The 26,042-nt window shown below is 39.5% G+C and overlaps 3 protein-coding genes across 3 annotated transcripts; 1 reads left to right on the forward strand and 2 right to left on the reverse strand.

Moving 5' to 3' along the window:
* Nucleotides 1-589: 589 nt before the first annotated feature.
* LOC146617049 (uncharacterized) lies at nucleotides 590-6,154 on the reverse strand. The gene is made up of 4 exons (XM_085373609.1): nucleotides 4,859-6,154; nucleotides 4,237-4,338; nucleotides 3,617-3,811; nucleotides 590-757 (listed from the first exon to the last, which is right to left on the reverse strand). Exons 1-4 carry the CDS (start codon nucleotides 6,152-6,154, stop codon nucleotides 590-592), a joined length of 1,761 nt encoding a protein of 586 aa, XP_085229735.1.
* Nucleotides 6,155-6,937: 783 nt separating this feature from the next.
* Nucleotides 6,938-16,519, forward strand: LOC146617050 (dihydrolipoyllysine-residue succinyltransferase component of 2-oxoglutarate dehydrogenase complex, mitochondrial-like). The gene is made up of 15 exons (XM_085372090.1): nucleotides 6,938-7,064; nucleotides 10,377-10,410; nucleotides 10,692-10,734; nucleotides 10,993-11,057; nucleotides 11,168-11,242; nucleotides 11,365-11,420; nucleotides 11,510-11,618; nucleotides 12,910-13,041; nucleotides 14,159-14,229; nucleotides 14,343-14,440; nucleotides 14,520-14,650; nucleotides 14,746-14,819; nucleotides 14,919-15,002; nucleotides 15,148-15,315; nucleotides 15,418-16,519. The coding sequence occupies exons 1-15, from the start codon at nucleotides 7,002-7,004 to the stop codon at nucleotides 15,550-15,552; spliced, it is 1,338 nt and encodes a 445-aa protein (XP_085228216.1). The 5' UTR covers nucleotides 6,938-7,001; the 3' UTR covers nucleotides 15,553-16,519.
* A 669-nt stretch (nucleotides 16,520-17,188) lies between these two features.
* Nucleotides 17,189-24,789, reverse strand: LOC146617051 (uncharacterized). Its single transcript, XM_085373593.1, has 13 exons — nucleotides 24,618-24,789; nucleotides 24,358-24,536; nucleotides 24,084-24,191; nucleotides 23,860-23,953; nucleotides 23,704-23,753; nucleotides 23,515-23,596; nucleotides 21,523-21,608; nucleotides 21,243-21,437; nucleotides 21,045-21,140; nucleotides 20,701-20,829; nucleotides 20,434-20,538; nucleotides 20,193-20,278; nucleotides 17,189-17,210 (listed from the first exon to the last, which is right to left on the reverse strand). Exons 1-13 carry the CDS (start codon nucleotides 24,787-24,789, stop codon nucleotides 17,189-17,191), a joined length of 1,404 nt encoding a protein of 467 aa, XP_085229719.1.
* Between the last annotated feature and the right edge of the window lie 1,253 nt (nucleotides 24,790-26,042).

Raw genomic sequence — 26,042 nt, forward strand, 5'->3', positions numbered from 1 at the left:
TTGGACCATTGGTTGAAGTGTGCCATGTGGTAAATGAATGGATGGATCCAGGTGGTAAGTATGGAAGAAAGCAAGAAACTATTCCTTTTTGTATTAATCCTTTATTAATACTTTAACTGGTTCACTGACATTGTAATTGTAGAATTGAAATGGTTTGTGTTCTATATATTTTTGTCATTTTGTTTGTATGTACAGTAATAAGTTCTGTTCCATCAATATTAAAGATTTTGTAAATTCCTGGTTTGGAATTTATTTTGTGCTTTTTACAGAAAACAAATTGTGATCTGTGACTCGTCGTGTCAACAATAAAATATTTTTAATCATGTAAAATATGTATTGTTGCTATATAATATAGCAAAATACATGCATCTATCCAGCCAATGATGAAACAAAAACGATTGACAGATATATATACACCCCACTGCCATCAGTATGGCAGAATCTACATTACTTTTCAGATGGCCAATCTTTGTTTTTAATTTAATAATAATAATTTTAAAAAAGTATTTTTTTTTTTCCCCATGAAGAAATGAGTAAGTCCACATTGTGACCGGTCACTGTGGCACATGATCATGTCGTCTCCTGGTTCTTATACAGAGTGATGACTTTTGAATTCAGCTGGTACATCAGTGTCCAGTTTACAGATCACCTTGTAGATTGCCTTCTTCCAGGATGGATCACGATCTTTGCCCATTGAAATGGCAACGTAAAACTCTCTCAGTGTAATCTCAGCAACTTCCAGGAATCTGTCGGGCACCTGTGAATCCACACAAGAATTTCTTTAATGGGGGAGAGAGGGAATATCATTCCTTTGCTGCCATTCTGTTCAGTCTGTCGTCGACAGATAGTGTGAATTGTATATGGCACTATATTTTAGATGTGACTCTAACCGAGAAAATTCAGGTAAGTAACAAATCAGGTCTTAGCACAGAGACTGAGAACAAAATTAAAGGAAGTGAAATGATCAAGAACAAATATTATTTTAGCAAGTTTCCCTGACACTGATTCAGCCTTGTCCCAAACTAAGGTTTATGGTCTGGGATCAGGATTAATCTATGTTTGGGAAACTGAACCAATGAGTATACAACTACCTGTGCTGTAATCAGCTTTTCTTATTTTGCAATGTGAACCTTTAAGTGTTTTAAACTACTGTCATGTAACAAAATAAAAGTGCATACACAAATTTTCCAAAATGGACCTGATAAGCAATGTTATGTTATTTAAAGATATGCAATTGTTAAATCTGGTGAAATTTCAAATGAGTACAGCGAGAATATAAGTGATTATAATAACGGTGGGGTTTGGTATGGATATTTTTTTTAACATTTAAAACATATGCACAAAGATTAAAATCTTATTTTGCACAAACTCATGAGAATATATTTGTGACGCCAAGAGTATTTGAACAACATGTCCAGAGTTTAAAGAAATGTATTTATTAGCAACAACACTCAATAAGTTCTATTGGTGGATTTAATGAACAGGTTTAGGACGTATGTATAACATCAGTTTTTCTTTTTCTAGCTGATGTACTTTATGTCACTAACAGCTGACACTAATATGTGAGATGGAATTGCAATACTTGCTGTGTAATTAGTGTTAACCATATATGGACTGTGCTAAATTATACAAAATTTCATTGTGCATAAAAAAAACCTCCCTATTCGAATGGCAGTTATTAGTTTTACAGGTTTACTCAGTCCAGTTGCACAGCTAGCACAAGTATGTCTAATGACGAATCATTTTTTTCCTTTTCTTAACCAATCTGTTTGACATACTTGTAGCTCCTCTTATGCTTGCCGTGCTGTCTTTGTCTTCTCCCACTCAAAGCACAATTTATAGGTTTAATTTCTCTGTTACTCATTTGGAAATTAGAGGAATACTCGTGTTAAAGCTTAAAACAATTTCAGTTCCTGGAAAACTAATGAATAAAAAATATAGATGAAAGTTCTTAGTTTTTAGTATTTGTATTTTAGTATATGTTTGTTTGGTAACATTGAAACAAACAATAACTAAACATTTTCAACAATTCCACTAAGCCTAACAACTCTGGTAATCACATGAAGGTGGAGATTTTATTAGGCTGATTCTGATTTCTATCAAATCATGCTAAAATTGTCTCAGCCTTTAAGATCTACACGGAAATGTGTTTTGATTTAAAAGTTGGACAATAAAGAAAAATAATGGTTGTTTTTATTTGCAGAAGTGGGAAATCATGTTGCTTCATTAAAACTCATCACTGTTTTTAATGGTTTAAGTCATACTGAGCACATATAAATGACTACAATCTGCTATTTAATTACCAGTGATTTAAGCTTCTCAGTACAAACAGTCATCATCAGGACGTTTTAGTCCATTGTACTGATCAGCTCTGTTCACAGTGCTGACATTTACTCTGTATTAATAAATGTGCATTTTCAAAGCAAATCTTTATTTAATATATTACTAAGTGCCCTGACTTATTTTTTCTTCAGTAAAGCTTGTCACAGCTGCTTCATCGAAGTGCAACACTCACATCAATATAACATATTAAACCTTTCTTTATATGAACTCTATGAAATAATTTGTGTCATTTGACCTTTTATGATCTCTGTGCATTAACAGCTCAACATGGGCACATTATGAATTAGAAAAATAATCATCGTGACCGTCTGAGAGAAACCATAAGATCAGAATAGGTCAATTTCTGCTTTCTCTTCATCAGTAGTTACAAATTATTAGGTTGTTTACAGTTTTGCAAACTTAACATTAACTGGGTGAAACATAACGCTTAACATCTTACTCTCTTATCCTGTTTCACTGCAGTCAACTGTTCAATAAAGGAAAAAACACTATATTTGTACTATACATAGGTGAAAAAGACCTCTCCACATGGGGGTTAAATCAGACTGTAGAGAAAATTCTTACTTTGAAACATGCTTCTTGGGTTTTTTTTTTGTTTGGTTGTTTCTAATTATTGCATATTTGCTGCAGTTTCACACAATTTGTACCATTTTCAGGTAAAGTTCACATTTTGGAAAGGTTAAATAAACATTTTACTCAACCCTTCAAAGCCTGAACGATTAAATAATTGCCAGAAAATTTTTTTTTTTTTTTTTTTTTTTTACAAAATTCTGGGGTATTTAACGAATCTATTATTTATTTTTTTTAAACTGAATTTAAATATTAATTTGCGTATATTTTTGAGTTTTAATTTGTTTTGTATTTGCTTTTAATATTTTTATTTATTTGTTTTCCAATTTAATACTTAGAAAAGCTTTTTATTTTGTATTTTTAGCAAATAAAAAAATCTCATGTATTAAATATGAAACACCAGGCTTTAAGGGGTTAAAAAAGAAAGAATGAGAATTACGTAACATCTACACAATATTAGTCATAATAATGTAATGAATCTTGGTAAGCTCTATTCCTTTATTACTTTTTCTGAAACCGATACGGCGACATAAAAAAGAGGAGCTGCAGATACAGTGGACACAGTACAGTGTTTCTAAAATAAAGATGATGCATGGTCAAAAATGAGGCTATAAATTAAGGAATACCTGAGTGACACCTCACGACTCGCTTTTAGGAAGCAATCAGTGTGTTAGAGTAAAACAAGTCCTCAGTTGTTCCTCACCTGGAAGTCGCTGGCTTTGTTGTAGTGCCTGTTGAGAGCCCTGAAAAGTTCTGATTCTCTCCCCACAGTCAGACCCCTTACGTCTGCCACTCCTTCGATGAGAGCGTGTCGAGCAAACTTCTCCATCTGGATGTAGTAAAACTCCCTGAAGTTACTGAACCACTTGATGAGCTGAGAGGTGATGGAGCGCGTGAACTGAGGAGGAAAGAAAGGTAAGTGAGCTTGTCAAATGTGACAATGAACGTTGTTGTTTTCTGATTTGTATGTTTTACAGTGCACACTACAATATGTGAAGCAAATAAAATCACCCATGAAGCTATTTAACTGTCTTCTGTTTTTTTTTTTTAACACACTGTGAATTATATGATGATGTCTTTGGTTTGTGGATTATGATGCTGAAAACGATGTAATAATAAATCCAAAGGTTACAGAGGACTCTTTGTATGTTTTCAGGTTGAGACTTTTCTCCCAAAATGGAAAGTAGCATCGCTGTTGCTCAAATGCAAAATGAAAGAAATTGTATAAATCTGTAAATGCAGCACATGTAACATGTTTTCTACTCTGTGAGAAGGACGATAACACGACATGTGCAAGAATCCAACTTGCAAGCCATCTCTCACCTGTACATCATGGAAACACATCTTCAGCACAAGTGAACTCGGGTAGCGAGTGTAGAAAAACATAAGCTTTGCTTTCTTCAGATGGTTTGTGGTCAGACCCTCCTAAAATTCACCAGCGTTAAGGACGAAACGCAAAAACAAGATATTTTCTCTCCAAAACTGATTCATTTATAGCCAATATACGATGAAAATGTTGATTCCACAATGGGTAGGTTTATTGTCTTTTTCTTTAAAAGGGGTGGCTGGGAATCAGGAGGTCCAGCAGATCATTGACTAAGTAAATAAAGTTTATTTGTAAGTGCCTTTTAGGACAAAACCAGTCACAAAGTGTTTAAAAGAGGTATTAAAAACAGGGTCACCTACCGATTGGAAGGCCAGTGGTTCAATCCCTGGCTCATCAAGTCCACATGCCTCAGTGTCCTTTTTAACATACTGAACCCCAAATTAAATTGATGTGTTTCTGCTTGATAGAAAGTATTTAAATGAGACTTATAGTACTTACAGTAAAGACTTTAAAGACATCTGCGTGAGATGCTACAGTATTCAGATATATTGGAGGTGTTCTGTCATTGCTAAGTGCTACTTAAAGCCACAGGTTAACACAAGAAATTAGAAAGGATACATTCAGCATGTACAGGTTGCTTTTCACCAGGCTATCAGACTCTGTCTTCACATGAAGGAGACCAGTGCTTTCCAAAATCACCGGATCTGCAGACACAGCGTGAGTCTGTGGGCTTCTCACAGATCTGGAATTGACCTTTGATCTCACTTTAACTGACTTCCAGCCTTCTTCTGAGTAACTGTCCTGTAGGCTCTTGAGAGCACGGTGATTCTTCTCTGATGCTTGAGATTCCTGCAGGGCAGAGTCAACGATGAGGAAATTTGGAGATTTTGGACGGTGGTGAGCTGGTAACCTGGATCTTTCCAGTTCGTGTTTTTGCACAACCAGAGACAGAGCTTCTGTTTGAACATCTGGGGTTTGCACCTCTGGAGTCCCACAACATGGAAGTCTCAACTTATCATCATCACTGCTCACCGATGGCTGAAGAGGCGTACCAGTCTCTACATTTTCCACTTCATATGGCGATGTCTGTAAAAGCGGCACACTTTTGAAAATGGAGTCAACGCTCTTGCTGACAACTCTGGACAACTCGTACTTTAGAACATCTGCCATTAGCCTTATTCTGGCCGGTTTGGATTGGAAGTAGTTCATCAATTTAACCTTCTTCCATCCTTGATATTTTAGACTCGAACTGCTCTCAAACTCACTGTACAAATCTGTAAACGCATCACCAGATGTTTTGATGGAATCATGGGCTTCTCTCACTCCATCCAGGTGAGTAACCTTTGTTCTGAGCTGCCTGGGGTGCTGATGCTGGCTCTCCAGCTGCTTTCTTGTTACCTGGCTTTGAGCCGTGCTTTCCATGCGTTTCTGAAGGAAAAGTGCTTCTTGGATCTTTTCGTCATTGTGCGTGCAGTCAGTCTCTTTACGCTCCTTCGTTTTCACTTCTGTGTCGTACATATGAGTAGGGCTGGTCATACCTTTGATTATATTTTCTACTCTCGCACGCTTTGCTTGATGGCCTCTGTTCAGGTTCCAGTCATGGTGACCATAAGAAGTGGGTGCGGGAGACGGGTGTCTTCCCATGAATAAAGATCCACTGGTGCTGCCTCTGGATGAAGTAAGATCCAGTTGACTGGAATACATCAAACCAGCAACTGCACTGCTATAATGAGCACTATCTGGTAGTGTTTTCATGTTCTCACCTTCTCTGTGTAAGGTCAATGAAACGCCTGACGAATCTGAGTTTGATGGCATGAGGTCAGGCTGAAAAGAGGAGAGATGCTCTGCAGCACAGCCATCCAGGCAGATGTTGCTGGAGGAATACATGGCTTTGCTCCAAACACTCTGATTCATTCTGGTAGGGTTAAAAAGACAAAAGTAAAAAAAACCCCACTTATGAATAATAAAATGCATGCAAGTAATAGCAGGAAAGAGAACTTGGTACAGCTAGTGGAGACATCTTTCTCACATATACATGATATCCCTTTTTAGGTTGCAGGTTACCTCATTTTTAAAAAGTGTCTATTTAATTGAAATCAAACTAAATAAGTAAAAATACAAACAGATATTAAAGTATCATCAACATGGCATCCTTTTTACTCGATATGCAATATAAAACTTACCTGTCTTACAGCTCAGAGGAAGGGTGCAGGTCTGGGTCCTGGAGGAGGAAACTCGGTTATTTGTAGTGGTACAGCAGAGAGCGCTCCAGAAAGCAGGAGGTGTGTTCTAACATGTCAGCCTATCCCGTCCCCGTAACCTACCGCATTGTTAATAAACATATGAATCTTTGAAGGCTAGTAATGAATAAATTGTTACTTCTTTATGAGTGTATTCATTCATTGTGTCTGTTTTCTTGTTTCTCTAACACCGTGGTCTGCATGATGTGTTATCAATTATAAGTTGTTTTAGTATAGTATGCAGACATGGTACAGTCCTGTTAAATAAATTATTTTCATTATGTTATAATAAGAAAAGCTAAATTTATTTAATTTTAATGACAATATTTAAAGGATTAAAGTTCATGGTGAGGCGAACTATGACCGGAGTGTGAGTAATATCCAGTCTGCTCCCACCGCCCGCTACGGTGGACCCCTCCAGTCCAGCCGCAGTGGTTCCTCCCATTCTTAGAGCTCTGCCGGGCTTCCGTACAGCCGCTTCAACCGCTGTCAGGACCAGGCAGACACTCCCCGGCCACGCTATGTTATCGCGATCTCCGCGTGTTTACCGGACGCTGTGCCGCTCCCTGTCAGCGGCTCGTCAGGTAGGCTGGGAAGAAATAGCCAAACGAGTCTGTGTTTTAAAAGCGCTTCGAGGAGTTACAACATGGCTAGCTTGTTAGCTCGTAAACGCAGGGCCTCGTCACCAGGGACAGACCTGCAGGCACACTGACTGAGAGGCAGCACAAGTTTGTGAAGAGGTCCCGCACACCCACCCGTTCACTGTCCCGCTAACTGTTTTGTTTCTTGATAGTTTTGAAAGCCCAGCAGTTGCTGTACACTGCTATATGTGACAGGCACAGTCTGAAATAGGATGATGTTTGTGTGTAGAAATAGCCCGTGTCCGACGTGTGTGTAACAGATAGCATGGCTTTTCCTTCACAAGTCCAGCAGTGCGTGCAGATGCATGTGCTGAAATATGAGCTGGATGGTACTAAGTGTCTCCTCAGAGTTGAACTGTACTTCTCATGAGTGTGTTGTCAGTGAGTTCAGTCTGCAGAGCTGTGCTGATAATGGTTATCTTGGCTATCAACACAGCTCCTGGTTGAGCTGTGTTGGTTATCAGTTACTTGGAGTGCAGATTAAAGGCTGGCATTTTCCCTGAAGCCTCAAAAAAAAAAAAAAAGTGTGGACTCCTCTTTAAGTCATGTTGGTGGCTTTGCGATGACACAGTTGTGCTGCATGCTTATTTTTTTAATACTGCACACACATCAGCTGGATTTTTATAATAGGAATGCACAGATTTTTAGGCTCTCATTGACTTTTTTTAAATGATAGCGGGCTATGGGAAAATAAGTTTCCCTGCAGTTGGCACTAACAAATGTTTTATTTGTTGTGTTACAACATTTTTGTGTCTAAAGATGACATTAGGGCAGTTTAGTTCATGAGGTAATAAACACAGTAACAGAATAAACAAAACAAATAAACAAAAATTTGCCAAATGATTAATTTAAAAATACACGTGAGGCCAGAATTTCACAATCGGTACATCCCACGCTTACAAGTAGGGCTCTGATGAATTGTTGTTTTAATTAGTCAATCTAAGTTATAGTTAAAGGTACAGTGTGGGAAATTTCAACACTAGATGTCAGTAGATTGCAGTCAACTGAATTCTGTTTTTGTACTATGGTGTACAAATCGGTTTATTATGTATGTGGCTAGCCTCTAGCCATGTATATAAAACACTAGAAGGTGGAACAGTGACGTTTATCTCGTCCACTGTGGATAAAATGGCAAGGCATATGTTTTTATTGCATTCATTCTACATTTATGACAAGGGATTCATTTCTTGGAAGACGTAATTACACACTAGTCACTGTATATTTATGAGTACAATATTTTATTTACCATTTAATAACCTAGAAAAACTGACTGTACCTTCAAATTTCATTAGTGAGGTGGTTCAAGAGTAAGGCTGCCACAAACAATTATTTTAATAGTCGACTAGTCACCGATTATTTTTGCGATTAGTCGACTTATCAGATCGTGCATCAATTGGATGTAAAACGTACAGCTTATTGCACCAGCAGCATCTGCTCTTATATAACTATCATTATCTTACAGCTTTAAGTTTAAGGTATGTGCTCTCACCGGCTCTAGTGAGCCTTGCCCCCTGCTAGCTATCGAGCTAGTGGGTAACAGACGTCTCCGAAAACGTCGGAGCGCTTTTGAAAATATGTGGTGTCTTGATAAACTGAGCAGATATTTGAGGCTTACACAGCTACATTCTCGCCTGAAAATATGTTGAACGTTTATTTTGTGACCCAGAAAGAATAATAAGAGTAACATTAAAACTAACTAGCTGCCGCCATTGTTGAAAATTGAGCAGGGCCGCGCTATGAATTCTGGGACACTGCTTCTTCTTCTTCGGAGTTTAACGGCAGCTGGCATCCTTGAACATGCAATGCTGCCATTTTCTGTTTCAGTCCGTTGTTACACTCTTAAATACTACTACTTATTCCTGCGTCTTTTGGGATCTTACAAAGCTTCAAACGACACGTCGACTATTAAATTAGTCGTCGACAATTTTGATAGTCGACGTAATCGTGACTAGTCGACTAATCGTGGCAGCCCTATTCAAGAGCAGGAAAAGACACAAAACAAGCTGGTGTACTTCTAGTGCTGGTTGCATAAAATCTGTGCCATTTCAAATACAAATATTAATTTCAGAATCAGAATACTTTATTGATCCCTAGGGGAAATTATTTAGATTTGTTTTCATGCGTGCAACTCCGATGTCGCACAGATGTGTGGTGAATCCAGTTATGACAGTCTTCAAAGTTTCTCTTTCTCATATCTAGCTCAGATGGGAAACAGTCCACTCGAGCCATGTTCCCACGGCTTCATTTGGTTTAGGTGTGGTGCTGCCAGGATAGGGCGTGCAGGAAAACGGGACATCCACTTAATGTCCGATCAGACACGCGTGACATTTGTGTTCTCACGTGCACGTCCACCAGGTAACATCTGGAAAAGTTTGCATTCAGTTAAGCAGGGTGTGTAATCACGTAAAAGATCTGTATTTTTTAATTCCATATATTATTTTTACTGGAAAAACGCTTGGGGACACACTGAAAGCGGTAACGCAGGATGAGCCAGTGGTTTATCAAGCTGTTAACACTTGGCTGCGTGCTCCGAGTACTTTGAATAGTACTTTCTGACAACTCCACCCTGCTCCGGCAAGCCCAGAGTAAGCAAGTTTAGCTCTGGGGCACAAGTGACACCGCCAGACAAACATTACTGTAAAAGCAGTCATAACTAGACATACCTCTCCTCTAAAATACACAGACGACTTATATCAGGCTGCAGCGGAGTGGCCTTACAGAAGCCTGTGTTGTCAGCACTGGAAAAATCTTGTGGCTATAGCTGAAATTTAAAAGTATGAAGGATTTTCAGACTGTTTATCTTCCACTGGGGAAAAGTGAAAAGGGAGAGAAGAAAGAATGAAAGAGAATCAATCATTACAGCGCAGTAGATGTTTTTTATTGGCAATATTGTATCGATACAGAGAGACCAAATGTCGTTATTTCATTTAAATAAATGAAAACGTAAAAGGTGATTAACACATTGTAAAATAGCAACACCTGATCAAGTAATTCACTGAAAATGAAGCAAGATTTAAATTTTCTCTACACCCTTAATCGAATAAGTGGATGGATGGGACAGTGAGTGGGTGGATAACTGCGAAGTTATATCTTCTGGTCAAAAAAAAAAAAAAAAGCACAGCCTCTGTAAAAAAAAAAAAAAAAAAAATTTAAATCGAAATGAAGCAAAACAGTCTGCAGTTTATTAGAGGATGAAAATAATTCCTAGTTACAGCTGCTCTAATTAATCTAATTCTTTTTTTCATATCTTTACAGCTCAGTGATGTGCTGGTCCGACAGAAAACATCAGGTAAGCATGCTTGAGTGGACGGAGCGTTCAGGTGGATTTTAGAGCCTGGATTTCGGGCCACTCTTTTTATCCGGTCTCTCATGAATAACCATGCTCAATTAGCGGGTTGTCTGAAGCAGAATAAGTAATGCTGGCTGAATGGCGAAGATGCCTGAGGAGCCCACAAGTGGTTAACTGCAGCTTTCAGAAAGCTCCACTCATATCTTATGTTAGAGCATGAGGAAAAGCAGCGGCAGTTTGTGCTGATTTTCTTTCCGTGTCTTTTGTTTGTTCCCCTCAAGGCCACACCATCTGCAGCCAGATCGTTTACAGGAAACCTCAGCCGTAAGTTTGTTTCTCATGTACACAAAAATGTCGTCCGCTGTACAGAATGAATCGAAATATTTGATCTTTAAGTGTGACAGTGCTGCATGTGCTTTTTAACGCCGTCATTTAACACTTAATGTGAGCTAGACCTAATCAAAAATAGATCAGCCGGGTGATAAATAATACCACACACTGAATCCCTTAATACATGCTTTTATCTATGTATTTTTTTTTGTTTTTTCCAATCAAAATAAATCCCTTCTTCTTGACATTTAGATGTGATTTTCCATCATCAGCCAATATCTACCAAATAAGATACTTTAAGACATCTGCTCACCACAGTATGTATCACATCTATGTCTTTAACCAATGTCAGCATCATGCTTTGTATCTGTTCTGCATTTAACTGACTGCAAAATGTTTTTGCATTTGCTTGTTTTTTTTTCCACAGGGGATGAAGTGGTCACAGTCAAAACTCCTGCATTTGCAGAATCAGTTACAGAGGGGGATGTGAGGTGGGAGAAAGGTTGGTGTGTATAAATATGCCACAAATGACTGACCGTGAGAATAAGCCGAATATTGGTGGTAAATGTTCAACACATGCGATGCATGCTTTTGGATTGATTGTTTTTATCGATTCATTTCCAGCTGTGGGCGACTCCGTGTCAGAGGATGAAGTGGTTTGCGAAATCGAGACTGACAAGGTGTGACAGAGGAAACGTGAGACGGTCTATTTTTGGAGGGTGGGGGTGTTGTTAAAATTACGACAGATTTCTTTGTCTTGTGCTTCCAGACCTCGGTGCAAGTCCCCGCTCCTGCAGCCGGTGTCATCGAGGAGTTACTGGTGCCTGACGGAGGGAAGGTAGAAGGAGGAACGCCTCTCTTTAAACTCCGGAAAGGAGGTTTGCCTGTTTATTTTCAGTAACTTGAGCCCAGTTTACAATACATGGGAAAAATCAAAGACAGAACATGTAATATTAGTTCTATTTGGTGTTTAACCTTGTGTCATCCTTTAAAAAACTTACGTTGATCACCCTGGGGACCAAAAAAGGTCCCGCCCCAAAAAGTGCAATAAAAATGTTATATACTAATATTTTTTACCACTTTAAATGAGTCAGTCTTTTAAGACTACTTCTGCCTGAAATATTCACATAAAGTTTTAATTATATTTTCGTTGTTTTAACCCTTTAAATCCCAGTTTTATTACATGAACGCCCTGTTTTTTTAGCCCCAAAAAACAAAAAAACTAAATATTTTCAAAAAAAAACATTTGAAGTAATATTTGATTGTTATTATAATTAGGCCTTTAGATGGACTAAAGATTGGCACCAACCTTCATTTCGATCGCCTTTTATTTTTTTTTCCAGAACCAGAAAATGGTCTCCAGGCGGCAAATGCTGCTCGTCGAGGCCGAAATGAGTGCATTCTCCCGGGTTAACTCGCGACGATGATCGGGGCATGTTGCGTCGGACTCCTTTTTCCAGCGCACACTTCCGGTACCACGTGACAACAAATACGTCATTTCCTGTTGATTAAAAAAAAATTTACACCCTCTCATCACCCTAGGGCCCGAAAATGGTCCCGGCCGATCAGCGGGCGAAGCCGCTGCTGCACGCGGGGAATCAGGCTTCATTTCCCGCAGGTCCGTTACGGCAGCCCGCTGTTTTCCAGCCCGGGGTCAAATGTGGAGCAAGGGCGCCACCTGGTGGACAAATAAAAAAATTACAACTCTAAGGCCAGTACTGCAAACGGAAGCGGAAGTATAACCGATCACGATCGATTTGACCGTAATTTTTTTGCCGTGAAAAATAGCGTTTATAATGGAAGTCAATGGGCCCAAAACGGTCCCTAGGGTGATCAGTGTGAGTATTTTTGCTGCTCAGCCGTGTTAGGCTGATTTAAGAAAATCAGACTGGAATTTTAAATATTTTACAAAAACGAAGCCGTTTGGCAAGTTTGGCTATATTACACCCAACACAGTGAAAATGGCTTTCATGCGAACAAACAAAGGGACCCAAAAAGGCCCCAGTATGGCACAAGGGCTAAAACATGTGTGTTGCAAATTTTGCTGTGAATGTCCTACGGATGAGAAAAAAATCGGATTTTTAATGTTATGGAAATTGGAAGCAAAATATAATATGGCAATCATTGCACCTATACTGTATTTGTCCTTCTCTACTTCTTTCTTCTCAGCTGTTGCTGCCAAAGCTGCCCCCTCCCAAGCTACAGATGCACCACCTCCAGCAGCCGAAACCTCTCCTCCACCTGCAGCCCCAGCTGCCACTCCTCCAGCACCACCACCACAGCCCGCCCAACCCAAGCCTGGTGTGTAGTTTTATGTAGTTGCTGACTGTGTACTCATGTGTACCTCTGCATCTTTTTAGGTTACAATTAGTGCTGTCAAAATTAACACGTTAACACAAGTTAATCCGCCATCACGGTCAACACGATTAAAATTTTTAACGCATCTGGAGTGCAGAATGACTGAAAATCCCTCAAATGTTTCTGTCAACGCATTTTGGGCAGGTTGTCCAAGTAGAGTTACCTTCGCACATGCGCAAATGGGCAGTAGATCTGGTGGTGACGGGCAGCTGAACCAGTCAACTCAATATGGAAGATTATAAACGCACATTGGGCTTCTAACACGTCACCCAGCTTGCGACAAATCACTCACGCAGCATCGGGGGCTCAGTAAGTCTACCTCGGACATATTGACTGACACAATTGTCAAGTTGCGACAAACTGCAGACGTATTAACATAATTGAGAACACGTGCTTTACAGAGCTTTTGTTCCTCGTTTTAAGGACTTGAAGTGACTCCCCAAGAGTGACAGAGAGAGTTTTTTGTTAACATTAATGTTCAAGATGTTCAATAAACATGTTAAGTGTGTATATTTTCCCTTTTTTCTCGAGTCTGTTTGCTCATGCAAAATGAAATGCGATTAATATAGAATAAAAATGAATGATATTTAATCATGATTAATCAAAATGAATCCACAGTAACCCTGTGTAATGAATCTGATTAAACATCTTAATTGTTTGACAGCACTAATATATATTAGCATATAGGTTTGTTTTAAAAGGTGTATTTCACAGGAGAGAACCTGTGCTAAAAGACTGAAGAAAACTATTCCAATTCTCTTTGAATTTAAGCACACATTCTTTGTGTCTTTCTGCATTTACTTCATTATATTGCATGAATGTCAGTTACAAGCTTAAATATAAAGTTGAAAAAATGTAATTGCAACCAGGCTATTGATCAAGTAAATGCGATTAATTACAGAAAATTGTACGATTATCTAGTTAATTTTTTTAAATCTATTGACAGCACTAGTTACAATCAATTCATGTTGGCTCTCACACCTTTGTTTTACAAGAGCTATGTATTAATCAATGAATGATTTTTGTTTAATTATTAATATGTCTTTATGTTTTTACTTAGTTTCTGCTGTCAAACCCACTGTTGCAGCTCCAGCCCCCACAGCAGCTCCAGGAGTGAGAGGAGAAAGCAGGGTAACACACTCGTTGACACAACATTTCATATATTCCTCTGTTACGTCAACGTCTGTAATAATTTGGCCTCAAAATACAGCAGCATAACGACGACCGTTGTTTCCCGTGTCCAGGTGAAGATGAACCGCATGAGGCTGAGGATCGCTCAGAGGCTGAAGGAGGCTCAGAACACCTGCGCCATGCTGACTACCTTCAATGAGGTAGACATGAGGTGAGCATCAGTCCAGATTTTTTGAGCTGTACCTAAGGCTCCCGATTTCCATCTTTTTCTCCAATGTTCAAAATTTCAGCAACATTCACGAGCTGAGAAAACTCCACAAGGACGCCTTCTTAAAGAAGCACGACACCAAACTGGGTTTTATGTCGGCGTTTGTTAAGGCTGCTGCACACGCTCTGATCGACCAACCAGCCGTCAACGCTGGTAAGAACACACAAACATCTCCACTCTCACACACTCAAGCGGCCAACTTTACTGATTAAAACTTCTTTTTGTTATTTTACAAAATGCTTTTGCAGTTATTGATGACATAACCAAAGAGATCGTCTACAGAGATTATGTAGATATTAGCGTTGCCGTGGCCACTCCAAAGGTATGAGATTTGAGTCTCTGTAAACTGTTAGATCTCTTGACTCCTTCAATTTTTGCTCCAGGTAACATGGATCAGACATTAACCAGGTTTGACTTTTAGGGGCTTGTTGTACCTGTGATCCGGAATGTTGAGACCATGAACTTCGCTGACATTGAGAAAGCCATTAATGCTCTGGGAGAAAAGGTAAATGATGAGAGACAGCACAGACGTCCTAGAATCATTTCGTTTTGAACCATTTCATCTCACTGGGAAAAGCAGTCTTTCAGATATTTGTTGTTCCTGTGCACCCCTGAATAAATGAGTAATTCCTTTGCGTTTTGTTCCTCAGGCTCGTAAAAACGAGCTCGCTGTCGAGGATATGGACGGAGGCACTTTCACCATCAGCAACGGTGGCGTGTTTGGCTCCATGTTTGGCACGCCCATCATTAACCCACCGCAGTCTGCCATCCTGGGCATGCATGGCATCTTTGACAGACCTGTGGCCGTCAATGGCAAGGTGAGAATTGTGTTAACTGATGAAATACAGAGCTCTTCTTTTTTTTCTGTGTTTTTCATATATAATATTTTTAAGACTACTAACTACTGTCTGCTTTGGCAGGTTGAGATCCGGCCCATGATGTACGTGGCATTGACGTACGATCACCGACTCATTGACGGCAGAGAAGCCGTCACCTTTTTACGCAAGATCAAAGCGGTGGTGGAAGATCCAAGAGTCCTGCTCCTGGGAATGTGACGTTTCCGCCACTAAATTCTTATTTAAAGATACTCGGCTGCATAAAAATGAACTCCACATCACAGAAAACGCACAAAATAGCCTGTACCACTATTGTTTTTTACAAGTGTTGATACTACAGGGGCGTACCGGGGTTGTGTTCCAATGCTCATTGCACTTAAATGCATGACATTACCTGTAACGTATCTGTCAAGTTGCCTAAATTGATAAAACTAAAAGTTTGCTACTTTGATCAGTAATTCTTTTACGACGTTTGAATTAATCAAATGGAAATAACTTCAAAAACAAGACAAAACTCTGGCTTTAACTCCACATAAGCCTGTCTAAAGATGCGTTATGAAGCCTTCGGATGAATGAAGCGGTATGCAAACTCACTCTCATCACAGTTGTATAATCATAAAACAGAATGGCTTTTCCAGACAGCAGCTGCTTGCATAACATTTCCCCCCCGCTTGTTAATTAGTGCTCTTGCGCCACTTTTTCCACAGTAGGGCCGAACAGGGATAATTCAGATTAGTTCAAGATGTTGATGTTAACACAGGTTTCACAGATTGCTTTGGTTAGACACTGTAACCGGCAACAGCCTGGAGAAAATGAGTCAGTAACCAGGAAACCAGGTCTTTGTATGGAACTTGTGTGTACAGCAGTGCCATGCCTTTTAAGTCCACATCAACTCTCTGTTTGACTTGGTTTAATCATATTCCTGCCTGTCCTGTGTTGTATATAGCGATCTAGTATAAACTTGCCTCGCTCACTGTTGTCAAGGTTACATGCGCTGATCCAACTGTTATCAGTTATTTAGTAAAACAAACGAACATTTCATTTTTGTTCAGCAGAAACTGTACATAACAAAAACCTCATGCTTTTTTACCTAGATGCACACAATTTGTTACTTTATGAAAAATATGTTCGAAGTAAAGTTCAAAGTGCACAATTTGCAGGTTTTTATGCTGGAACATTCATTTTCATTGTCCAGTCTCGTATATGAAATGCTTCTACTTATTTAAAGAAACAATTTCAAACATTAAATCTCTTGATTTATATGTACTGAAACTTGTCTCACACTTTTCTTCTTCATGTTCATACATAGGTGTTCTATTCTCCTCATGCTATTTTCAAGAAGTCTCTGAAGAAGTCTAGTGAATTATCCCAACTTTACTCCTGATCTTTCAAAAAAAACCTTTGTCTTTTTGCAGATGAACTGGACATTACACATTCACATTCATCTCCTGGAAAGTCTTTGTCTCTTTTTAAAAGGTCTTGGAAAAGCAATGCCGGCAAAATAAAAGCAGAGCGCCGAGGTAATGGACGTCTTTGCGGCCGATCTTGGCTAAAACATTTTATCTCGTGCCAGATTCTGTTTCGCTCCCCGAATTCTCTGCCGCATGTGAGTTGTGTGCCAGCGGTGGATCTTCAAAGCCTCATTAGCCAGCCTGCCGCTCAGCTCTTGAGAAGCTCCAAATAATGGGATCATCTCTGACAAAGTCTTGAGGGTTGCTTGGCCCTTTCTCCCACTTCACAAAAACAGGCTCAAGTGTTTGCAGCTGTGTATGATACCTCTTCAGTATTTCTGTTTACTTTAATAATCACAGGGCACAATGGGTCCTAATGTACGTCTTTGTTTCTCTGCCAGCACCTACACAAATGTCTGAACAACACTGTTTGGAGGAAAAACACAGAATTCATTACGCGGGCACAAAAAACCAAAACATTACATTACCATGAGAATACTGGAGGTTCTAATGGGCCTGAATACAGCAAACAATGATACAAGAGCTCCTTTAATTTAATTATTTACTTTTATTACCGCTCAAGATTCCATTAGCGCTTTTGAGATCATGATAATTGGCAGCGTATGCCAGTGGGTGCATAGATATCTGAAGGGCCTGTTGGCAGGTTTTATGTTTCGTCTTCAAAATTTGGCCAAATCTGTGAATTTCCAATGGGACTGCTCAATAAGACATGGGTTTCAAGTCTTTGTGTCCATTCAGATGAAAGATGGCCCATTAGAAATTGGCAGCTAGCTGTTTGTTTTGATTAAGCCACATCAGAGAGATAATTTACCTAAATTATTCTGTTATTTTTTTTCTCGCTTTCAAAACAAGCTCATTGTGGCAATACTGTTATATAAAGAATTATATTTTAGTCCAGCTGAAAAAGTACATTAAGAGAAATGTGTCCATTACTGGACAGCTGATTTAAAAAGCTGAGTACACTCTATGTACAGGTTTTTTGGGAGCAGTACTGCATAAAAGATTGAAGCACTTAAGATGTTTAGTTCAGTTTAGTTTTTTTTTTTTTCAGTTCATCCTCCAGTCTTATCGGCGAAACCTCTGATTGGTCCCAAATTCATTTAGCATCAATGAGCATGACAGAAAAGCCAAACTGAGCCAGAATCAGTTAGAACAAGAAGACAGTGTCCTGTAAAAAGGAGTGAAAGCCTGAAGCCCACAAAAGACCTGTGGCAAGTTCTTCATGTTGCTTGGAACAATCCAGCTGCCAAACACCAGATGCAGGTAAACTGTTTGTTAATACAGTTTATGATTTTTGTGACTTTTTTCTAGGTTTTTTTTAAGCAACCTCACACTAATGCATGAAAAATCTACTCTTTCCTTTCTGCTGCTCCCTCCAGGGACCTCCACAGCTGATCCCTTACTCTCAGGTCCACATTCCTGCCTTTGCTACTGTCTCCTACCTTCTAATACACTTCATGCCTTTGTTGCACTTGTTCCTAAATGCTTTCACTTTGCAATAATACCGCTTATAGTTGATGGTGAAATATCTAGGAAGGAAGAAATTTCACAAACTGACAAGGGCATCCCGTTACAACACCACACTTGGATTCAGTGAGCTCTTTAGAACGACCCGTTCTTTCACACAGGTTTGCAAACGTAGACTGCAAGGCTGGGTGCTTGATTTCATGTGGAAAAGGACTGAAACCCCCCTTAAATTCAAAGACGAAGAGGTGTGGCCCAGTACTTTAGTCCCTATAGTTTGCATACTGAAGCATACAGATGGGCTCAAAATTGGATTCAGTCTGGATCTGGATTCTACAAAACCTGTTTCAGCAGCATTGACAATAAAGCCCAGGTGTTGACATAGAGGTCAACATTCATGTTTAGGAAGATCCAGAAAGAGTGAAAGAAGCACCAACCAAAACAGACGGTGGTTTGCTGACACCTGTAGCTCATCTCGTAGACAAATCTATGGAACTGTTACTCCAAGTTTCTTTGTAACACATGCCTGTTAAAAAACTAATAACTGGGGCTCCTTTCACTTAAAGGTTTCAAAACAAAGCTAAATCTCTGATAAAATATTCAAAAGAATAATGATAATTAAACTGTCAGTTTAAAGGGTGACGCATCTTCTGATCACCCATAGTTGTATCACAAAAAGCCGTTTAATTGTGACACAAAAAGCCGACGCAGATGAGACCGTGCGTTGTGTCATTGTCTCCTCTGTAGCTGCATCTGGAGCCACCTGGCAGAAACCGATAGCGCTGCTCGATATCGCACCTTGAGACAATTCAATTCTGCACACTCTTAATAATAATAGTAATCCCATTCGGCAGGGCCTGCATAAGTAATGCTCTGCATGCATATTCATAAGTGTACCGTTTCCTTTGCGGGCCATTTCATTCAAAGCTAACGAATGTGGTGAAACAACTGGCTCGCATCTGGCCCTATTCTTTGTGTCGCCTCTGTCCTTTGATATGGACCCCAGCTCTTTTCTTCTTCCTCCTCTTGTTCTGTTGTCATACCAGAAGATTATTTTGGATGGAGAGAATGAGGCAGAGGACCCCGCCGGCCGAGCCACAGCTCACAGCACTGAGGTTAGTGCAGCTGGTTGATGTCACAGGTTCAAGTGTACACACTGAAGTGGACCGATTTGGATTTAGCTAAAACTGTGAAAAAATTGCGAAACTGTGCTTTTAGTTGAAAGTTATACTAGAAATCAATGAAGGAACTACTGCATATTAAGGAGAAAATCAAGTATAAACTCCAACAACATTTATTTAAAGATGTCAACAGCCCTCCCAAATCTTCCTGTTAGTGATACTGTGTCTCCACGTCTATGACAGCTCAGTCAGCTGACTGCAAAAATAGAGACACAGTTTAAAGAGAACCTGACATTATATTCATGGCTGACAGACGACGTTCTGAAGATATTTCTCAGTTAGTAAGTGTTTAACTTGAAACACCCCTGATTACATTTAAAGGCTTACTTCACACCCCAGACTGTTTTTAAAATGGATGTATGGATGAAACAGGATGCAAAGCAGCTTAGTTTGAGATTTCACAATGGGACATCACTAACCAATGACAGCACAGTGCCTACGTCCATCATTTATATACAGTCTATCATCCACACATAAAAAACAACCTCACTGAACTCTGTGTTCAAATGAAGACAATAAAAATATTATTGAAAATACTGCGGGGTAAAAAAGCCCAAGTTAAGATGATTCTGTCAAACTTGGATTTCTAAATGAAAAGAACAAGAAAATAAACTTTTTTTATTTAACCTCAGTGCTGTCCAGGTTTTCAAAAACCCAGGCAAACTAGAATAAATGAACTGCATTTGTTAAAGACATCATCAGGGGTCATCATGTGCTGCTGTTTGTGTGTTTGCAGACTAACCTGTACACTATGGTTGCCGTGCAGTTCTTGTCAAACTTCCTGACCAACCAGCCAAGCTGCTGTTGATCCAGAGGTATGTTAGCTTCCTGCATGTGTGACAAGTTCAATTTCCCAATCGCTCATTCACGCAAGAGTGGGAGCTACAACTTACTAAGTTAACATTCTGTCATAGATTTGCTATCGTTGCTCATGAGGTGCATTATTACATTATCACTGCAGCATGACAAACCGTTAGCCTGACCTTTACAGCCTTCCTGAAGGCAGAGGTGGAGACTTTCATGGTTCCCTCTTTGTCCAGAGCCTGGAAGAAATCCATGATGCTCTTATTTTGCTCTTCAAAGAACTTCTACGGAAAAAAACATATAGAGAGAGATCTTGTTTTACAGTTGAAAGCATGTTAAAGAGGCTGCTAAGACTTCTGAAGTATGAACTGAAAAAGCAGAAATGATTTTATTGATTTTCCCATCTTTTCCCATCACCAGTTTTCTCAGCCTTCTTGACAATGTACCTTAAAGATCCCAAGTGCCAATAAGTTCTTGGTGACGGAGGGCAGAATATAATACTGGAACCGCAGAGCAGGGCGGGTCACGCGGGTTTCTTCCAGCAGCTCCACAAAGGTCTCACAGACAAGCACACTCTGCACTCACACAGTCACAGACATATTATGATCATATAATATTGTGATTGTGTATCTAATTACTTTTGGGGGCTTGTGTACAAAAATGTACTCCACTGCGGTGGTGTACAGAGGCAAAATTACAACAAATGCGTCATTAACCAAAAACAGACTGTAAATTAAAACAGATACTACTTTTATTTACACCTCAGCTTATATTCTTTCGCGGCACTTACAGAAATATCGATCTCCTCCAGTGCTGATTTCATGTTGTTTTTAACCGTTCTGAGCAGCGTGGCGGCTCCGATTTTTGTTATGGGGTTGCGAGAGAGCTGAAACGCACACGCAAAGACCAAACATGATCTCAAATTCATAGGGTGCAATGACGTTAAAATCGTTACAATGAAGTATTGCTGCAGGAGTCTTTTACTCACTTTGAGAACCTCGAGGGTTTCGTTGGTGGCCAGGCCCTGGCAGAGCAGCCTTACAGCTTCATCGTCCACAGAGTTAATGCTGAGGTCCAGCAGCACAAGTGTGTCATTTTGTTGCAGCACTTCAGCCATCAGCTGTACCTCTGGACGGCCAAATCCACTGTTCGACAGCTGGAGCTGCTTCAGTGTTGCGTTTACCTGAGGAAAGAAAAGGGGGGAGAGAAGGTCAGCAACGAGAGTTAACAAAACTGAACTCTTTGCTCGAGTGTGTCATTTTAGTCACCTTTAGACCAGCAATCAGAGCCGCATTGCCACGTATAAGAAAGTGATTCCAGCTCAGATTTAGGACTTCAATACCGATGTTCTCTGCTACAAGGAAGTGAAATACACATTTTTACAAAGTCACAATACATTTGAGACTAATCTACAAGCTACATGTAAAATTTTCTCAAGTTCAAGAAATACTTTAGGAATACTTAATACTTTACTATTAAGTAATATATCAGTGGGTCACATTTCTCTTTTATAGGCCTGCTTGTTTGTTTTCATAATTACTTTAGTTTAGAAAGTCTGTACAGCAGCCAATCCAGGACTTCAAACTGCTGAAAATCAAATGCTGCCCAACCAAAGTACATCTGATCATCACACGGAATAAGATGAAGTATATAGTATTTAGTTCTTTATGTTTTGTTGATGCATTTTGATTGCCTGCTAATTTGCTCTGCTGGCTTTACTTCTACTACCAGACAGCCATTGCTTCAGTTTTATTTCTTCCCTACTGCTGACGAGATATAAATTCAAGTTCGAGTTCAAGACCAAAAACAGTCAGAAAATTAAAAAATGTGTTATTTTAAAATCCCCTTTTTTTTGTTTCAGTTCTATTTCTTATTTAAATAGTAGCTGTATGTATGGAAATGTATGTAATGTATGTAAATATATAATGTGACTTTTTACCGGTAGTTAAAATCACAAAATGAACCACCTGCAATACTTCCACAGCCCACCAGGAGGCTACAACACCCACTTTGAGAATCAATGCCGTGCAGCAGAATTTGTCTTTTTCTCTAAAATACTTAAACTACTACAATGATATAGTATAATATCATAAGGGCACACTGACTATATTTCATAATGGAAGGAAACTCAACAACAAGAACAATAATGCTCAAACAGCCTTCACAGTATATCTACTAATAAGAAGCTATAATCCTCAGCTTTTTAGCAACTTTCTTTCCCTGACTCTCATTGCATGATCTATAATATTCTTTGTTATCACTACAGAGGTGTCCTCCCACATGAAGGTTTATTTATACGGTGCAAAATTGCCTCAAGGTACTTCCTATCTTCACGGAAACAGGGAGGGGGTAGCCATCAGTGGCAACTGATTGTGGGTGATGGGAGAGAGAGCACAACTCGCAGAGAGAGAAGGCCGAATCTAATGACATGCTGAGTGCTGACAAGGTGAGCGGAGAGGAAATGCTCAGTGGATCACAGGAAGTCACACAGCAGTTTGTGCCTATAACAAGTAACTAAGGGATCCTTCTGAGTCACCTGATTCAGCCCTAACTATAAACTTCATCAAAAAGTCAAATCTTAAAAGTAGAGAAACACCAGAGAGTGAAGAGTGAAGTTCTCTATTAGGACAATATGGTACTACACCAGCGGTCCCCAACCTTTTTTGCGCCACGGACCGGTTTATGCCCAACAATATTTTCATGGACCGGCCTTTAAGGTTGTCGCGGATAAATACAACAAAATAAAACTAGTACTGGTACCGAAAAAAAGAACATTTATTCATAACACACCTGAAAAGCCCAAGGAAAACCAAGTAAACGATAAAAACGACAACAAAATAACGCTGAAAACTGATAAAAACCCTGAAAACTATACATTTCACACCTGAGCCTCAACTCTCGCGGCCCGGTACCAAACGACTCACGGACCGGTACCGGTCCGAGGCCCGGGGGTTGGGGACCGCTGTACTACACGGTCCATATTGTCCTAATACGGCCCGATTATTCAAAATGCTGTTTGTAAGGAAAACAATTTTAAATTCTAGACTTAACAGGGAGCCAATGCAGAGAGAGAGAAATTTACAGCTGGATGTTCCAAAGTGAGGATAGCTTGTTTCTACCCTAACGCTTAAAGCCCAGATGCTATTCCAAAATTGTCAAAAGCTGCTTCATCATTAGAATTTCTAATTTACAAAAAAAAAAGTAAAGCTTTGCATTAATTTGAAGGAACTAATGTGAACAGAAATAGAGATGATCTGTACCTAACATGACACCCAAGTCTTCTCCTCCTGCATCGCAGATGCAGTTGTAACTGAGGTCAAGCTCTTTGACCACAAAATCATTCTGTTAGATAGGAAACAAAATTCTGAATTGCAGCTTAAAGCATATATAGACGTGACACATATAGACATGTGTAATTCATTATGCGGCATTCGGCAGTCTGCACTCACCTTTAATGCTTCTGCCAAGCATTTAGCTGCAGCGTCACTAAAGTCATTTTCTAAGAGAACAAAGGGAAATGAGAGAATTACCTTCTTCATTTCGCTGCTGTATTACAGTGATAGACAGAAGTTCATGTCAGCATAGCTTAAGACTTGGCTGAGCACCTGAGAGGTTGATGGATTTGAGCTTACGATTGTCTGACAGCATTTTGGAGATAACCTCTGCTCCTTTAAGGCCCAGCTTGTTGTCAGAAAGATTCTGAAGAAAAGACAAGATTGAGATTTTTGTTTTTTAAATAACATTAAGGCCATTTCTCTTGCACATACAGCAAGAGGATTACATCTACACAAAACTGTAGTTTTGAATGTGATATTTTTAAAGTCGTTACTAGACTCTGAATGCTGATGTTTTCAAAAAGCATCGCCATCAGATACTGTGTCCCTTCAGCCTGAAGTGAGTTCCCTTTCAACTCGAGGTGGGTGACTACACCGTGACTCTAAAACATTAAAAAATAAATTAATAAAAAATGATACAATATTGTTTAAAAAGTACAAACTCATTTGAAATATGTTACAGACTCATTACATGACCAGAACTTGATCCAGCATGACCTACACCATCTTAATTTGGGGATTGCATGAATAGCTAGAAAAAAGGATTACTTTCAGAAGGATAGCCAGAGCTTTGGCCCCCAGAGGTCCCAGCCCATAGTAATTCAGGTCTAGAATAGCATCATCCAAGTGGCAGAGGATGTAGGAAACAGGAACGGCTCCTGTCTGCTTGCAGGCCTTTAGATACACGTCTGATGGGGACAAATTCAATCTCCTGCTGGAGGTGAAAACTGAAATGAAAATAAGAAGACGTGACGGGTAAATAAAAAACACATCTACTATTACGGAATTGTTTTGCTCCATGAACATACTATCGTCTTCCAGGTCAGTACTGCATTCATCATCACTGTGCCCTGCTTGGCCCTTAGTGAACTTGATTTCCTCCTGGGATCCTCTGGACAGGACTGACTGAACAGAGAGCTGCTGCTTTTCCTCTTGTGAATTGGACTGAAAATCCACACTGTCTTCATGGATGTTATTCATCACGGCACAAGATCCTGACAACCTCAAGTGTATGTTTGGAAGACAACATAAGAGGAGCAGACAGGTAGGATTCACTGCTGCAGGCTATTAGACTGTTTAAGCAACATTGTGTAATTTTTGTAAACTCCTGTGCACTGCCACTTTCTAGGCTTTAGCATCTATATGAGTGCAAAGAGCTGCACATGAAAGTCTTTACACTGAATTTATTAGGGATGTGCATGATTTACAATATTCAGATGAGTTCTATTTAACTGCCCTACAATAAAAGAAGAAAATGTGATCAACTATGCAAAGTACCCAGACTCGACCGACAAAGTGAGATGAAAGTCTAAACATGTACAGATATTGACAACTGTCAGAAAGGTTATGTGTGGCGCCCCTTCAAAAATATATAAAAATGGGGCACAATTAAAGCTACCGAGTCTACCACCACTATCCACAGTAGCAGAGAGCACACTGGGCTGTGGGCAATCTTTAGACAACAATCATCAGTGAAAACTGAACTTAATCTTGAAATATCTTTGCATGAAAAACCCACTCCTGGTATTTCCATCAGCTTAAATATTCAGACTTCCTGTCTTCCCCAACATTTAAAAATCCTGGAAACGCCCCTGGCTATGCACTACTTCCATGAGCAATGTGAACCTGATAGAGAAACCTGCAGAAACAACACACGGATAGTTTTACATGAAGTTTAAAGATCTACTGAACTTAACATGACTTACTTTACAGCGCATTTATTTAACAGTGAGGTAGAAGAAGAGCTGCCAGCTAACTAGCTACCTAGCTACTACTGCATTTTATCAAGCAGTTAACAGTTAGATCAGCAGAAGAGGGGAAACACTGTTTTATTCGGAATTAAAACAAATACTTACTTTTTTATATAAAATCCTATTTGTCAGACCTTTATTATTGTTCATAGCAGAGGAATAATCCGTCTACCTGGGAAAAAATTTGTCGTTTTCTAGTGTTAAGAAGATGATCCAACGGCTGATCAGGAGAAGGAAAGTTATGAAAGATCCGAGGGCGGCCGGAAAATTATCGATAAAAACAAATGAAGCACACTGGAAACGGCCATTTCCATCTTAAAAAAAAGAAAGAAAGAAAGAAAAGTACCCTATATCAATTAATAATGGTTTAAAGTATGGTAATAGTGAAGACTTTGATTCGTTTATATAGATAAGCACTAGATGGCGCTGTTCACCGTAATCCCTATCGAGATGAGACCGGATGTGGTTGTAACGTGGGAGAGA

This window comes from Diplotaxodon limnothrissa, linkage group LG15 (assembly GCF_057381915.1).
Source record: "Diplotaxodon limnothrissa isolate DT_005_m linkage group LG15, D_limnothrissa_male_GT1.1, whole genome shotgun sequence".
Taxonomy (NCBI): Eukaryota; Metazoa; Chordata; class Actinopteri; order Cichliformes; family Cichlidae; genus Diplotaxodon; species Diplotaxodon limnothrissa.

Coding starts and splice junctions, on each gene's coding strand:
- LOC146617051 (XM_085373593.1), bottom strand. CDS start 24,789: ATGAATAACATCCATGAAGACAGTGTGGATTTTCAGTCCAATTCACAA. Junction 23,754..23,859: donor CAAATCCATCAACCTCTCAG/GTGCTCAGCCAA, acceptor TTGTTCTCTTAG/AAAATGACTTTAGTGACGCT. Junction 17,211..20,192: donor ACGGCAACCATAGTGTACAG/GTTAGTCTGCAA, acceptor TCCTCCAAACAG/TGTTGTTCAGACATTTGTGT.
- LOC146617049 (XM_085373609.1), bottom strand. CDS start 6,154: ATGAATCAGAGTGTTTGGAGCAAAGCCATGTATTCCTCCAGCAACATC. Junction 3,812..4,236: donor TGTGTTTCCATGATGTACAG/GTGAGAGATGGC, acceptor TTTCCTCCTCAG/TTCACGCGCTCCATCACCTC. Junction 758..3,616: donor ACAAAGCCAGCGACTTCCAG/GTGAGGAACAAC, acceptor GTGGATTCACAG/GTGCCCGACAGATTCCTGGA.
- LOC146617050 (XM_085372090.1), top strand. CDS start 7,002: ATGTTATCGCGATCTCCGCGTGTTTACCGGACGCTGTGCCGCTCCCTG. Junction 14,441..14,519: donor TTCAATGAGGTAGACATGAG/GTGAGCATCAGT, acceptor TCAAAATTTCAG/CAACATTCACGAGCTGAGAA. Junction 15,003..15,147: donor TTAATGCTCTGGGAGAAAAG/GTAAATGATGAG, acceptor TTTGTTCCTCAG/GCTCGTAAAAACGAGCTCGC.